This window comes from Arachis stenosperma, chromosome 4, assembly GCF_014773155.1.
Source record: "Arachis stenosperma cultivar V10309 chromosome 4, arast.V10309.gnm1.PFL2, whole genome shotgun sequence".
In the NCBI taxonomy this organism is placed as follows: domain Eukaryota; kingdom Viridiplantae; phylum Streptophyta; class Magnoliopsida; order Fabales; family Fabaceae; genus Arachis; species Arachis stenosperma.
Window position 1 is genome coordinate 10,296,200 of NC_080380.1, and position 16,210 is coordinate 10,312,409.

General features: G+C 31.2%; 2 protein-coding genes across 2 annotated transcripts; one reads left to right on the forward strand and one right to left on the reverse strand.

Annotated features, from left to right (window-relative positions):
- Positions 1 to 5,258: 5,258 nt before the first annotated feature.
- On the forward strand, positions 5,259 to 8,557 carry LOC130973986 (peroxidase A2-like). Its single transcript, XM_057898686.1, has 4 exons — positions 5,259 to 5,577; positions 7,018 to 7,209; positions 7,293 to 7,458; positions 7,845 to 8,557. Exons 1-4 carry the CDS (start codon positions 5,335 to 5,337, stop codon positions 8,318 to 8,320), a joined length of 1,077 nt encoding a protein of 358 aa, XP_057754669.1. The 5' UTR covers positions 5,259 to 5,334; the 3' UTR covers positions 8,321 to 8,557.
- Positions 8,558 to 12,221: 3,664 nt separating this feature from the next.
- Positions 12,222 to 12,683, reverse strand: LOC130974576 (uncharacterized). Its single transcript, XM_057899447.1, has one exon. It carries the CDS (start codon positions 12,681 to 12,683, stop codon positions 12,222 to 12,224), a length of 462 nt encoding a protein of 153 aa, XP_057755430.1.
- Between the last annotated feature and the right edge of the window lie 3,527 nt (positions 12,684 to 16,210).

Consider the following 16,210-nt stretch of genomic DNA (forward strand, 5'->3'; position numbering starts at 1 on the left):
TTTATCTATGTCTTCGTTTAGATTTAGATATAATGTTTTTTTCTGTATTTAAAAAATGGCGTTAGATCTTTTTCATGATAACATTTCTCTTTCATAAGAAAATTAAAATGATATATATTCTTTTTAAATAAATAACTATATAATTTGTTTATATATAAATTCACATATCTTTATATAAAATTGATAATTAAAAATATTAAAAATAATAATTTAATTAAATATATTAAATTATCTAACAATTTTTAATTATTAATAAATTTACATAAAAGTAACTAACTGTAGATAAAAGATAAATTCTTATCTCTACTTTTTTTTTTATTTGTTTAACCTTTTTGAGATAAATGATTTATAGACATGATATCAAAATTTGTGTAACTACAAAATTTAAAATTTAATTCTTGTATCCGTAAAGAAAATACTCATTGTAAAACAAATAAAAAAAGTATACTAATTTTACACTGACTCTCAAAAACAAAAATAAGATTCTTGTATTACATATATAAACAATCATATCACTCTTTCTATTGACTAAAATTTTGTAATAAATGATATATATATATATATATATATATATATATATATATATATATATGAACGAGTGTATGTAAGAATTACTAAAAAAACAATAAATGAAATAAGCGATCAATGGATTAAGTTTAATTTATAAAATACATTTTAACTTTTATTAAAGTGAGGCCTCTAAAAAACCCTTATGAACATCCCTACCAAATCACATGCATGCGCTTTAATTAGAAAGCAATACATAAAATCGAATTGGAAGTAGTGATAATATATATATTTGAGCAAGTTTATGTTACTGTAACTACAGTATGATTATGATATTTTTTAAAAGATATTATTAAAATTAAAATAATATCTTTTTATTATTTAGTGTTGAATTAAAAAAAAACAATAAATTTGATGATAATAAATATTAGTGATTTTGGATTAAAAGCCTAAAAGGACGTGTGATATGTATATTTATTGTAAAAAAAATAAAATATTTAAAACAAGTTTAAAACTCTTTTGACCGTACTTATTTTTTTTCTGGCCTATAATTAAGGTGTTTAACTCTTTAACTAAGTAATTACTTTTTTTATTTGAACATAACCTACGTGATTAACCTTAAATTAAGGATGAAAAAGAATTTTACAAACAAAAAGATAGATCAAATTGAATTTAAGGAAAGTGAAAAAGGTGGATTACCAAACTAACTCATGCGCTAAAAAAAAGAAAAAAAGTAAAAAATTAGAGCAAAAAATCAAATCAAATTTGGTTCAGGGACAAATAAAAAAAAGTTATAATCTTTGTGCAATCATTATATCTTGTTGAAGTTATTATCTTTTTTATATTTTCGGGTAAAATAAAAAAAATTGGAGGCTGTTTATCTCTGTTATAAATTAAAAATCACAATTAAAATTTAAAGTAAAAAAATAGATCAACAGTTCAAATTTTTAAAGTCCAAGAAAAAAGAAAAAAGAGAAATAAATAAGTAAGGATTCAAGCTAACTCTATTATCCATGAATTCACTATTACTGTCTCACCTCTTTTCTACATTTCTAAATTGATTTATGGAGAAGAAAAACAAAGTCAAAAGTGTTCCATCAAGCTCAAGTTTTGGAAGCTTTGCTCTTATATAAAAGGATAAACAACTAAAAATTGAAGAAATGAGAGTTAGCACACTGTTTAGATTTTCAAAACTTTTTAGCTAAACTTTTTTTTTTATGATTTTACATTGAATTTTCTATTCTTCAGTTTTATCTTTCTTTGTTTTTCAATCAATAAAAAAAGTCAAATATGTGACATATTAGTAAAAATTATTGAGAGAAAAACAAAGAGCGTAATCTTGGAGAAAAGTTACAAAATATTTCGATCTCTTTTGTATGTATTTCTATTTTGTACTCATGATCTTGAGAGGATTTCCTTATTAAATTGGGTGAGTACTAACTTGAAAGTCTAGAAGTAAATTTAGCCAAATTAAATTTGAGTAAAAACTTGGTTTGTCTTTGATATGATTAGATTAAAACTTTGAAAATTGGTGTATGTAAATCTTTAAAATAATAGTAAAAATTTCACCACAATTATAGTGTCTTTCCAACGCATAAATGGTTGAGAATTCACATTTTCATCATCTTTGGTAAAATCAAGTCCACCGCGAAGACATTCATAAACTGCTCTACCATAATTCTTCGCGGAAAACCCCAATTTTAGTTTAATAGTACATCCCAATAGGGGGTGACCATACTTGTTTAATTTATCTCTTTCAACTTAGATGTCATGAGGCGGACCTTGGAAAGTAATACCCTAAATATCAAACATATCATCGAGAGACTGTTGAATAAGATGTCACTTATTTAAAAAGGAAATATTCCTCAAGTTTTAGATAAAAGAAGAGATGAATATGCAAGTATACTTGAATAAAAATATATGAAGATTTTAAAAGAAAGAAAAAAAAACATATAAGCATGTTTGATCAAATGAAATAAAAAAAAAACTAAAGATCTCATGAGTATTATTTCGAACACTCAACCAACAAAGAAAATGTCAAAGAAAAATAACTATGAAAAAAAATATATAACACGTCCTAATTAAGTTTGTCGAAGAAATTTCTTTTCTTGTATCATATCCCATTCTCTATTAAAACTCTTCAGTACTTTATAAATTTAGGTATCAGTAAACCTCCTTCTCACATTTTTTTGCGGGATAAAAACCCTATTTCGTTGTGTGAAATGAAATAGGGTCTGATGTGACGCCGAAAAATAGGACACATACTTTACTTTTGGTTAAGATTATTGGGCTTATCTTTTTCGTTCTCAAAATGTGAATCGAGGTAGACTACTTCTAGTGACCGTTTTTTAGATGTTGAAACGTTCCTATCTAGAAAGGTTATGACAGGTAGTTGGGAGTTTTCTTCCATAGTATTACGACCTAAATAGATAGCTTGAAGCATGGTTGTAGTTGAAAGTTTAGGAGTAAATTTAGACAAATCCAGTTTGGATAAAAGTTTGGTTTGTGTGTGATAGGAATAGGTTGAATTCTTGGAAATTAGTGTTTGTAAATTTTAAAATGACAGTGAAAATTTTACTACAGTGTGATAGAAATTAGATATAAATCATATTACACATGATTGTTAAATCAGGATATATGACTCTGTCATTTACTCTTTTTTTTCTATTTTTGTTTTTATTCAATAGGAAAAAAAAATTGTCTCCTACATAATTAATCTTGCAGATTTTACAACAACTCAGTATATTTAAAAATAACTAATTTAGTTTTTGTTAATTAATCATTAAAAGACAAAATAAAATTGTCTTACATAATCAATATTACAGACTCAACAACAATACTAATTTAAATTTAATTTAAAATAAAAATTTAAAAATAAAAAAAAGTCATAAATTCAACCATTCTTTAATTTATTTAAGTTATTAAAAACTTTCATTTAGTAATTTTTTTTATTAAAAAATATCACTAAATATTTTTTTACCAAAGTTTAAAATATATATGTGTGTGTATTTTTTTTCGGACTTGAGCTGAATTTTAAACATCCTTTTGAAAAGTGGATAAAAGTAAACAAAAGAAGTAATTGAAAAATCCTTTTCCTGAGTCTCGATGAGTTGGAAGTATTATTATATTATCGGTTCTGACGAAAATAAAGCCACCTTCCTCATTTTTTCCCCCAAGAAATATTTAAAGGAGCCAGTAATGACTATGCATGTATGTGTTCATTAATAATTGTTATCACTTTAAGAAAAATAATTTTCAAAAAACAAAAAACCATTTAAAAAAGCTTTCCATGCTAAAAAAAATAAAATAAAAATCTCTGTTAGAAAATTGAAAAGACGTCTATGGACAATGCATGTCATTATTGTTCCCTAAGTCACAACTTGGTGCTAGAATCTCTTTGGCAGAGTTACTTTTGAATATTTACTATCCATATATTAATTATATATTAAAATTAATTATTAATATAATTATATATAAAAATATAAAATATATATTAAAAAAATAAATTAAACTACATATAAATACATAATAATTAATTTTAATATATAAATAATATTTTTTAATATTTATAGTGACCTATTTATAAAAAGTTCAACATATATACTCTTTTTCAAATTTAAAAATCAATTACAATATCATAAAATTTATAATATATTATTTATATATCAAAATCAACTATAAAATTTAACATCTTATATTTATTTATAAATATATATTATTTAATTTATTTTTAATATTATATATATATATATAACGTAATTATAAAATTTAATCATATATCCTTTAAAATATATTGCGCTCCATAATTGTCCTTGTGCTAATAATTAAGATACGGAAATTTACATAGGAGTAGTTGTTATACGAACGCGCGGTCGTGCCGCCCACGTGTCGGATTTGGTAGGGCCACTTTATTTGGTAGTAAGTAACAATAAAATAAAGAAGAATACTAGGTAATCAATGATTTTTTTGAACAATATGAATACGAATTCCAGAATTAGTCCAATTCAAATAAAATATATTACATTTTTAAATTATTCATCTAAATCTTAATATTAGAAGGGATATTTTACTATATAGATTGGAGTGGTATAGAGAGAATATAAATTCTTTTTATAGTTATTTTTTATTATTTTATTATTATTCAAAATGTGGATTCTACTTTTATCAATTTCTCTTTCATCCTATTAAAGAAAATATCTGTAAACTTACATCTGTACCTTATAATTCACCATATTAGAATAATTATTCGTACACCTAGTGAATTGAATATCTGATATATCTATTATTCATATTATTTAATATTTTCATTATCTACCTATACTTCTTCTAAAATAAAATAAAAAATTTGATTTCACTAAAGAGAAATTGATGAATGGAAATGAGCATGAGTATTCAACAATGGCGGGCTTGCTTTCTATGGGGTTCCACGTATTTACAACTTGCACTGCCCATATCCAAATATGCTTCCCACTTCCCATTATTTTGTCTTTAGTAATATATTAGTCCTTACTTTAACAAAGAGATAACATGTATATTATTTACTATCATTATTAAAAATCTACTTGATAATTTTTTTTAAAAGTTAATTAATCTAAAGTCAAAATTATCAGAGACATAATTATCACTTAAAACTTTACTCTTAAAACAATATTTCAAAGAAGGGAGACCTCTAGTATAACTTGAATTAAGAACGTTAAAGTTGTATTTTTCTTATACCTGCTGACTGCACTATAAATAGAGGCTCAAAAATCCCAAAATCTATCGCCATTACAACACAATCACGTACTTTCATTCATACACACTTAGAAACCAAAAAAAAAAAAAAAGATGAGTTCGTTTGGTGTGAAGGTGGCATCACTAGTGTGGTGTGCAGTGGTGTTAGTAGTGATTGTTGGAGAGTTACCAATGTCGACAGATGCACAAGCATCAGGGCTAGATCCGTCATTTTACAAGAACACCTGTCCGAATGTTCATTCCATTGTTCGTGAAGTCATAAGGAATGTTTCCAAAACAGATCCTCGCATGCTTGGTAGCCTCATTAGGCTTCACTTCCATGACTGCTTTGTTCAAGTATCATACTCATCACTATGCTACTTCTTTCATTTACTATATCCTAAGTCCTTATTAACTTGAATCAAAGTTTAATTCATATATATACACATAATACAAGTTTAATTCATGTTGATAGTAAAAAATATAATTAAGGTGGCTCTCTCTGCTTTATGGTATATATAATATAGTGCATATAGATCATCAAATCGATCTTTCTTAGTTCTTAGTTCTTAGTTCTTACTCTTTTGGAAACTGCTAAGATCTTTGTCCCCACTAACCATACTATTACTGTGCATGGTGGGACCACTGGATCCCAGTTGAAGCTGAACAGACTACAGAGTCACAGATGATATGGTTTCCTTTCATTTCACCCAATCAGGGAGGGGAAAAAAATGGGTTTACTTAACAATTAGAAGAACTGAGAATGAATATTCACAAAAATCATTATCCACTTTTTTTTTTATTTTGTATTAAAATTCAAAAATTACAAATAAGTTACTACTCATTTTTTTAAAAATATTAGTTTTCAACTAAAAATTAAAGGGAATCACTTAGATAAAAATATTAAAAATGTCTTTTTTTAAAGATATTTTTTAAAATTAAAATTTAACACATATAATTAATTAAATTGTGTTATTTATAGAAAAATAATTAAAATATTTCTATTATAAAAAATGAATAAAATACTTTTATTATATATATAAATTTTGAAAATTTTTAAATACGTCTAAACCTCTCACTATTAGAAAAATAAAACACATCAATCCTAATATAAGAACTTATATATTTCAATAATAAAAATTTTTTAATAGTACCATTTGTAACTAAATTTGATAAGAGACTTTGTTGTTCTCGTAATAAAAGGTGAGGATTTTTTTTTTAATAAAAGATTCTTTTAAACTCATAAGAATTTATGACCAATTTAAATAATATAAAAAAATTATTTTAGTATAATTATGTTATGATAACTACAACGATCATAGTGTTTCAAAAAGTATTACTAAAATTAAAATAACGTTTTTATTATCAAACAACGTTTTTTAAAAAGTTTTGTTTAAAAAAATTGTTACCAAAATATTAAAAAAATATAACTTTAATTTTAATAACACTTGCATAATCATCTAGCTACCATAACATAATCATATTAGAATCCACCAAGATAAAAATATATTATTTGAAATTCTAACCGACATTATATCAAATAAATCAACTTAATTTATTTTTTTCATGACATTAATATTATTACATATATTTACTATAAAATGAGATCTAATTAAATAGAGTTTATACTCAATTTGGGATAATAAATAAGATGTAAATCAACAAAATATTTTAAAAAACATAAAAATAGCAATCATCTTCTTATCTTTATACAAGAAAACAAGTTAAAATTGTACAAAGAAAGTTTATTACTAGCTAGTGAGTAGTGAGTGACCATGTATGTATATGTATGTGCAGGGATGTGATGCATCAATTTTGTTGAACGACACAAAAACCATAACGAGTGAGCAAAGTGCACCTCCCAATAGCAATTCAATTAGGGGCTTGGATGTTGTGAACAAGATCAAAACAGAGGTGGAAAAAGCTTGTCCTGGAGTAGTTTCATGTGCTGATATTCTTGCTCTTGCAGCTGAAATCTCATCTGTTTTGGTATGCCTTAACTAAAATAAATGATACAATATAATTACATATTTCCCACAAAGCATTTATTTGAATTGTGTTAACGATTACAGGGTCAGGGTCCTGATTGGAAAGTTCCATTAGGGAGAAGGGATAGTACAACAGCAAATAAAACCCTTGCTGGTTTGAACCTTCCAGGTCCTTCATTCGACCTCACAACACTTATATCATTCTTCAAAAGACAAGACCTCAATGTTACTGACCTAGTTGCACTCTCAGGTATCAAACATTACAATCATTCACTTACAAGAAAAAAAATACTTATTGATTATGTTTGTAGTGTTTTCAAATTATTTAAGGGTTCATTTGTTATTGGTATTTTTAAAGGTTATTTTTCTCATAATATAATTAGAAACTATTCTTAATAAAATCTATTAGAGATATAATAACTATTCATATGTCTTCTTCTATTAAGTTAAACCTTTAGAAAAAATGATTTTATGATATGATATAAGAATTTCTATAACCGAAAGATTTAGAGTAACTCTAAAAAAAATTCTTTCGTGAGAAGTGTATTAGAGATATAATTATTTATGTGTTTTTATCTATTAGAGAAATAATTTTCTGATAGTATAAATATATAAAAATGTTTCTTTGTTATTTAGGTGCTCATACAATTGGAAGAGCTCGGTGTCAATTTATAACTGATCGATTGTACAACTTTAGCAACAGTGCAAAACCTGATCCAAATCTAAACACAACTTACTTACAACAATTGAGATCAATATGCCCTAAAAATGGACCCGGAAATACCCTCACAAATTTGGATTCAAGCACACCTGACAAATTCGACAAGAACTACTACTCCAATCTGCAGGTCCGCAAGGGATTGCTCCAGAGTGATCAAGAATTGTTCTCCACGCCCGGTGCCGAAACCGTTAGCATTGTGAACAAGTTCAGTAGTGACGAGAATGCTTTCTTTGAGGCCTTCAAGGCTTCTATGATCAAGATGGGTAACATTGGTGTCATAACCGGTAACAAAGGCGAAATTCGAAAGCAATGTAACTTTGTTAACACACAATCTATTGAGTTGGGTCTGGGTCGCTACAATTCAGACGATGGTATGGTTAGTTCATCTTAGATTTAGTGAGTTATTTGGGTCCAAGAATAAAGAATCTGTGTGTGCACATTTTATGCTATGTGCCCGAGGCTAATTAACTACTATAGCTTTGTGATGAGTGTGTGTGACTCTTTTTTGTTATGTGAGTTTGTTTGCTCCTTGTAATAGTATTTTGAGTTGCGTTAATGTAATAATGTTCGGAGTCAATTTCACCAGTTAGTTTCAAAAGACTTAATTAATTATATATGTTCTGTTTAATTTTTTTTTCTCGATGTGATAATGCAAAACAGAGAAATAATTGCTCTGCTCCAAGTATTTATTTCCAAAACAACACTACGGCTTTTTTATTCAAATAAATATAAAAATTAGTTTAATTCTAAGAATATGCATATATAGATCATTTTGAATAAAAAATGTGCATGGTCCAAATTGGTTGGAGTGCATATAAAATGAATTTTATCATCATTTTATCTGAGCCATTGGCAAAATGACACATCAATTATATATATAGCACATGTGAATTGGCTAGATTTAATATTCACACAATAATTTTAGCATATAGATCATTTTTATAGTGTGTGATCAAATTAAATTCAATAACTTTAGTTCAACGTATAATATGAACAAGTCATTAAATTATTGTCTTTTTTTTTGTCAAGATGTGATGGTAATTTAACGATTAGCTTATATTATATGTTGAACTAAAAATATTGAATTCAATTTGATTTCACATTACGAAAATAATTCGCGTATTAGGATCATTTTATGGATATTTGACTAATTTGAATAACCTATATAAAATGGTGATAAAATTTATTTTATATATGTTTCAAGTGATTTGGACCATGTGAATTTTCGTCCAACTTTTTATATATGCCAATTTTTGAAATTAAACTATTTTATATTTATTTAAATAACGATAAACTACAAAAAAATGTACTCGAATAATTTTATCGCTAATAAAAATGTACTCACGTTTTGTTATCGATAAAAATGTCCTCAAATAAGTTAAAAATGCCACAAAAATATCCAACATTAAATATGTATTCTAAAAAAATATTTTAGAAATTGAATTTTGATACGGTGTTTTGCAAGCATGATTAGAAAAAGAGATATTTTTATCCTTAAAATTTGATGATTTTTGGCTAAGTATATATTTTTTGTGATTTTTTTGTCAACTGTAACACCCTACCACACTGAGCTTTACGCTTAACTCGTAAAACAGAGGTGGTGTGACATTACGACCTCTAAAATAAAATGTGTACATATAATGACAGAAGAATTATAATATGCTAGGAGCCTTGAAGAATAGAGGAAACAAAATCGCGAAAATAAAAGCGCAACGCTCAAGAAACGAGTTAACTTGCGTCCTAAGAAAGCTACAACTGTTAAGTGTAAAGTAACCTGAAACATGAAAAGAGAGTCAAAGATACAAAGTAACGAGCTCCTGACTCAGCCTGCGAAGTCAAGACTGGCCAGAGAATATACACACATATATATACATATATACATATCCGAAACCCAGATGTACATAAATAAAATCCTGCCTCTCCATACACCTCTAAGAGGATAAAAAAGAATAAGTTATGCGGAGAGAAAGCTAAATACATATATACACATCACTATACAACAAAAAAACCCAGTAACCACTCCGCTTCAAGAGTCCAGACGCCTAACGAGATGCCTCTCAACCTGCATCTGAAAAATAACAACATAGTATGGAATGAGAACCAGAGGTTCTCAATATGGTAAAGGTGTCACACACATAAGATATAAAGTCCTGGGAATGACAGAGGCAATCCTAGAACGCCGACACTCAGATTACAGAGCTTAAGGTATTAAACAGAAGCAATAAAAGGTGGTTTTCTAAGAATATCTAAACCTAACTTAACTTAACCTTAAATGTAAATTATATACTGCCATTCCTCCATACCTCCAACTCCATTATGCATTTCACAGACAAATAAACAGATAAAGATAAACACAAGAAGATTACAAATACTGTAGGTAACAGATATACACTTAACATGGCAAGTACATTTAGGCACACCCAGTTAAAGCACAAGCAAGTAATTCAAGTAATATGCATATGATGCATGCCTGTCTTATTGCTGATGAGGCTCATCTATCGGTTATCCAGCCAACCCGACAAGTCCGAAAACCTTAGACTGTCCCTCGACATGTATCCCCAAGAGTCTTTGTATAGCTTTTTTCTCAAATAATCAATATTGCTCAATGGGGGTAACATTATCGGGAATTTATAGTGCCCGGTCACCCTTACGTCGTAGGGCCAACAGAGTATCGAGTTTTCAACCTGGTACACGTGGTGGCAAGCCATGGTACTTTACCCAGGGAATCTCGTATCTCAGATCATTCAAATTCATAAGCCACATAAATAATTCAATTATAATTCATCAACATCCACATCATTCTCAATCGCATCTCATTCCTCATCATACATCAATCATATTCAATCCTTATCCTTCATTATCACACCTCCCATTCCGTCCATCAATAATTCCAATTCAAAACATAATTCATCTTTTCCAAATGAATCAAACTTAAAACATACTCATTTTCTTAATAACTCAAAATCAAACCATATAACCTTTGAATCTAAATCTTTTTAAATAATCATCTAAATAAAATCTCTAATTTTTATAAAATTTTGGCAGCATCTCCTCTAAAACTCGGACTTTGCCACCCTTTTCGGGTCCAAACCTGCATTCTTTTCAATTCAACATACCCTTCCTCATCATCATAACAATCACCACACTAAATCTACCTCAGGTCAACAATTATACTCATACAATATTCAAATCCAACAACCAAAATTCAACTAAGAATCATAGTTCACAAATCCTAAGCTTTTAACACAAAATACCTCATTATCACAATAACCTCCACAATAGTTATACCTCAAATCAATAATTCACCAAATCACCAGTTAATCAACAAGCACCAAACCAACCATGTTCATCAACAGGATACTACTAAGTATTAAATATACACATGCAATCTAACTTATCCTATGGTCATCTAGCCTAAGTTTTCACAGAACATTATATATTAAATGCAAGAAACATAAACCATACCTTGGTCGATTCTCACGTAGTGATCAAGGAAACTTATTTAAAACAAACACAGCCCTTCCAAAATTCAATAAACACTAAGCTCAGCTTCCTCCAAGTTCCAATATTCACAATTCCAAGCTCCAATTATTTATTCACAACCTAATACACATTTATAACACATATATACCCAATTTAATATTCAAATCTCAAATTCAATAAAATTAAAATAGAATTATCGTATCCTCACCTTACCCAAGCTTCACATAAGTAAGAGTGAACGTTTTTCTCAAGCTAATTGGATTCTAAAATATCAAAAAGCAAAGAAATTCAATACCCGTACCATACTTTCAAGAATTGGGGGAAAAGAGTGGCTGGGAGTATTTAACGACTTACCTATGAAATTGTTCTGGTAGAAACGTAGAGCTCGACGTGGTGAACGCGTGGCCACAAATGGTGCAGCGATCGGAGCTCGGACGGAGGAGTTACGGCGTTCGGAGTTCACCGTAAGGGTTCGGGAGTGTTTCTCTTCTCCATGGAGCTTTCACGCTGCATTCAGGTGAAAATGAGGAAGAAAAGGGCTTTCGGGCTCATTTAATACGTTGGTCCGGTTGGACCGAACCGGTTTGGGTCTGATTCAATCGGTTTGGCCCGTTCGGTTCAATCTTGGACCGTTTTCTTCGAAATTAGTGTCAAAATCCTCATTTCGATGAGGTCTATCCTAATTTGATATAATATTTATATTTCTAATCTTCCTTATTAAACACTAATTTATTGACTAATTATCTACTAATTTATCATAATTTACATCCTACCCACCTAACAAAGAATTTTGTCCTCAAAATTCAAATTTAGTTACCTGAAAAGAGATGTGGGTAGTCCTTTTGCATATCTGATTCAAGTTCCCAAGTATGTTCCTCGATACCAGCTCGACTCCAAGCTACCTTTACCAATGATACTTCCTTCCCGCGCAATCGTTTAATGCTGATGTCATCAATTCTCACTGGAATTACCGGAAGTGTTAGATCTTCTCTTACCTGAATCGGTTCCGGTTCTAGAATATGACTTGCGTCAGGAGTATATTTCTGAAGCTGTGATACATGAAACACATCGTGCAAGTTCGATAGATACGGCGGTAAAGCAATTCTATAAGCTACCGACCCAATTCTCTTCAGGATCTCAAATGATCCAATATAACGGGGATTCAATTTCTTAGTTTTAATAGCTCTTCCTACTCCAGTGGTTGGTGTAACCTTCAGAAAAAACATGCTCTCCTTCTTCAAACTCCAAAGGCTTTCGTCTCTGATCAGCATAGCTCTTCTGACGGCTCTAGACTATAACCATTTGGCTACAAATCTTCTTTATCTGCTCAGTAGTTTCAGCTATCATCTCAAGCCCTAATAAACTTCTTTCTCCAGTTTCATACCAACATAGCAAAGATTGACATTTTCTGCCATACAGAGCCTCATATAGAGCCATTCTGATGCTCGCATGGTAGCTATTATTATGAGCAAATTCTACTAACGGCATATACCGATCCCAGCTTGCCGGCTGGTCCAAAACACAAGCCCTTAGCATATCTTCCAAGGTCTGAATAGTTCTCTCTGACTGTCCATTTGTCTGAGGGTGATACGCAGTACTCAAACTTAACTGAGTCCCAAATGCACGCTGAAAAGCTCCCCAGAACCTTGATATAAAACGAGGATCTCTGTCAGATATAATGGTAGAAGGCACGCCGTGCAACCTTTCAATCTATTTGATATACATTCGAGCCAATTCCTCCATTGTGCAACTTATTCGGATAGAAAGAAAGTGAGCTGATTTTGTTAGTCGGTTCACAACTACCCAAATAGCATCACAACCAGACCGGGTTCTAGGCAAACCTATCACAAAATCCATTGCGATACTCTCCCATTTTCATTGTGGAATCTCCAAAGGCTGAAGGTTCCTGATGGTCTCTGATGCTCAATCTTAACCTTCTGACATGTTAAAAGATTTAGATACATACAATGCCACATCATTCTTCATCCTTGGCCACCAGAACATGGCTTTCAGATCCTAATACATTTTGGTGCTTCCTGGATTAATTGAAAACCCGCTCTTATGAGCTTCTTTCAAGATACTCTGTCACAGGTCTACAATATCCGGCACAACAATCCAGTTCTTGAACCTCCACAAACCATCCTGACCTTCAGACACTTTCTACTGTTTTCCATGTTCAACTGCTGGTAATACCTTACGTAACGCTTCACTATCTTAATGAGCCTTCAGAAGTTCTGATTTAAAATCACTTGAAATCTGCAACTGACTCAAACACAGAATTCCAGATTCTTCTCTAACTCCCAAATTCAAACCTTGAAATGCCTTTAGTAAGTTTTTCTCCTGTAGCATCATCCAAGCTGCATATAAAGACTTCCAACTCAAGGCGTCCGCCACAATGTTCGCTTTTCCTTGATGATAATTCAATTCAAAATCATAATCTTTTAGAAGCTCCATCCACCTCCTCTGGCGCATATTCAACTATTTATGCTCAAAAAGATACTTCAAACTCTTATGGTCTGAGGAAACATGAAACTTAACGCCATAGAGTAGTGCCTTCAAATCTTTAAAGCAAATACAACAGCAGTAAGTTCTAAATCGTGAGTCGGATAGTTCATCTCATGCGGCCTTAACTGCCGTGAGGCGTATGCTACAATATTCTGGTGCTACATCAGAACACACCCTAAACCTTTTAATGATGCATTACAGTACACTTCAAACGGTTCACTTAGTTCAGGCAATACAAACACGGGTGCAGTAGTCAACTTGTGCTTCAATGCTTGAAAACTCTCCTCACACTCCGACGTCCAGACAAAAGGCGTATCCTTCCTAGTCAGCTTAGTTAAAGGTAAGGCGAACTGTGAAAATCCCTTAATGAATCTGCGATAATACCCCGCCAAACCTAGGAAACTCCTAATCTCTATTATTGAAGTTGGTTGCTCCCAATTCATTACTGCTTCCACCTTGGCAGGATCCACAACTATCCCTTGCTTACTCACCACATGACTGAGAAACTTCACCTCACTCTTCCAGAACTCGCATTTAGATAGCTTAGCATACAACTTCCTATCTCTCAGAATTTGCAGCACAGTTCGCAAGTGATTAGCATGCTCTTCCTCAATCTTAAAGTAAACAAGAATATCATCAATGAAGACGATAACAAATTTGTCCAAGTACGGCTGGAAAATTCTGTTCATATAATCCATGAATACTGTCGGAGCATTAGTTAACCCAAAAGACATCATCGTATGTTCATAATGACCATAACGTGTCCTAAAAGCAGTTTTTGGAATATCTTCGTCTCTAACCCTTATCTGATAATACCCGGATCGCAAATCGATCTTAGAAAATACACTGGCACACTGTAACTGATCCATTAGATCGTCGATTCTAGGTAACGGATATTTATTCTTCACAGTGACCTTATTCAATTGCTGATAATCAACACACAAGCGCATACTCCCATTCTTCTTCTTTACCAGTAGTACTGGCGCTCCCCACGGAGAAACACTTGGTCGGATAAAATGCTTACCCAACAGATCTTCCAGCTGAGCCTTCAGTTCAGCCATTTCTAAAGGTGACATCCTGTCTGGAGTAATCGAAATTGGACCGGCTCCAGGCACTAATCCAAGTGCAAATTAAACCTCTCGATTAGGTGAAAATTCATTAATACCATCCGGAAACACATCTGGAAATTCACATACAACTGGAATCTGTTCTAAACTCTAATCATCACCTGATACTCCCGCAGTTAATAACATAATACCCTGACATTCAATTCCAGAACAGATTACTATCATAAAGTTCAAATAATAACTATTCACCACAACCGGCGCTTCTGACCCTTCCGGCATAAATTGTATTGACTTCTCAGAACAATCAAGTAAAACATGATTCTTCGATAACCAATCCAATCCCAAAATAAGATCAAGACCAGTCATTGACAAACAAATAAAATCATGCACAAACTCACACTGTTGTACTCAGAATGGAACTTTTGGGCATCCTATTCTAGTCACTATGGCTTCATGAGTAGCATTATGTACTTTCAAATCATAACCTAAAACCACCATTCTTAATCCTAACTCATTAGCCTTTTCAAATGCAATAAATGAATGACTTGCTCCTGAATCAAATAAAGCATTTAAGATTTTACCAGCCATTTCACAGTTACCTCTAATCAATGTCTCAGATTCCTCAACACCTGCTGCAGATGTGGTATATACTCTCCCCGGCTGCTGTATCCTACCAGTCTCATATTTCTTCTTCTCCGGACAATTATTGGCCATATTCCCAGGCTGTCAACAGAAATAGCATACCCCAAGTCCTAATCTGCACGGAACTCCAGGATGGTACTTTTCGCACCTCTGACAGTTTAAATCCTACTGTGGTTGCTTTCCAAACCTTCTCCCCTGATTAACATTAGTATTCGGCCTTCTATAATTACCGTGGCCTTGATTCTACTGCAGAACAAAGCCTCTAAGCTTAAAATTCCTACCTCTCGGAGCAAAGTTCCTCCCTAAAGGCCTTTGAAAAGGCACCCTCAAACTTCCTTTCTCTGCTGCCGCCTTTCTCACACAATCTTCAGCCACCCTACTCTTTATTCACCAATTCAGAAAATACTCTAATCTCCATTGGGGCAACGAAGCTCAGAATATCGCTCCGAAGACCTCCCTCATATTTAATACACTTCTATTCAACAAAATCTTCAGGCGCACCATGACAGATACGAGAAAAGTGACATAGTTCCTCAAATTTGCTAGTATACTCGGGCAACAGTCATCTGGCCCTGCTTTAACTG

What these genes read in the sequence shown, in the direction of transcription:
- LOC130973986 (XM_057898686.1), top strand. Translation starts at nt 5,335, where the DNA reads ATGAGTTCGTTTGGTGTGAAGGTGGCATCACTAGTGTGGTGTGCAGTG. An exon ending in TCCATGACTGCTTTGTTCAA is followed by an intron (nt 5,578 to 7,017) that starts GTATCATACTCA and finishes ATGTATGTGCAG; the next exon opens with GGATGTGATGCATCAATTTT. An exon ending in CTGAAATCTCATCTGTTTTG is followed by an intron (nt 7,210 to 7,292) that starts GTATGCCTTAAC and finishes TAACGATTACAG; the next exon opens with GGTCAGGGTCCTGATTGGAA.
- LOC130974576 (XM_057899447.1), bottom strand. Translation starts at nt 12,683, where the DNA reads ATGCTGATCAGAGACGAAAGCCTTTGGAGTTTGAAGAAGGAGAGCATG.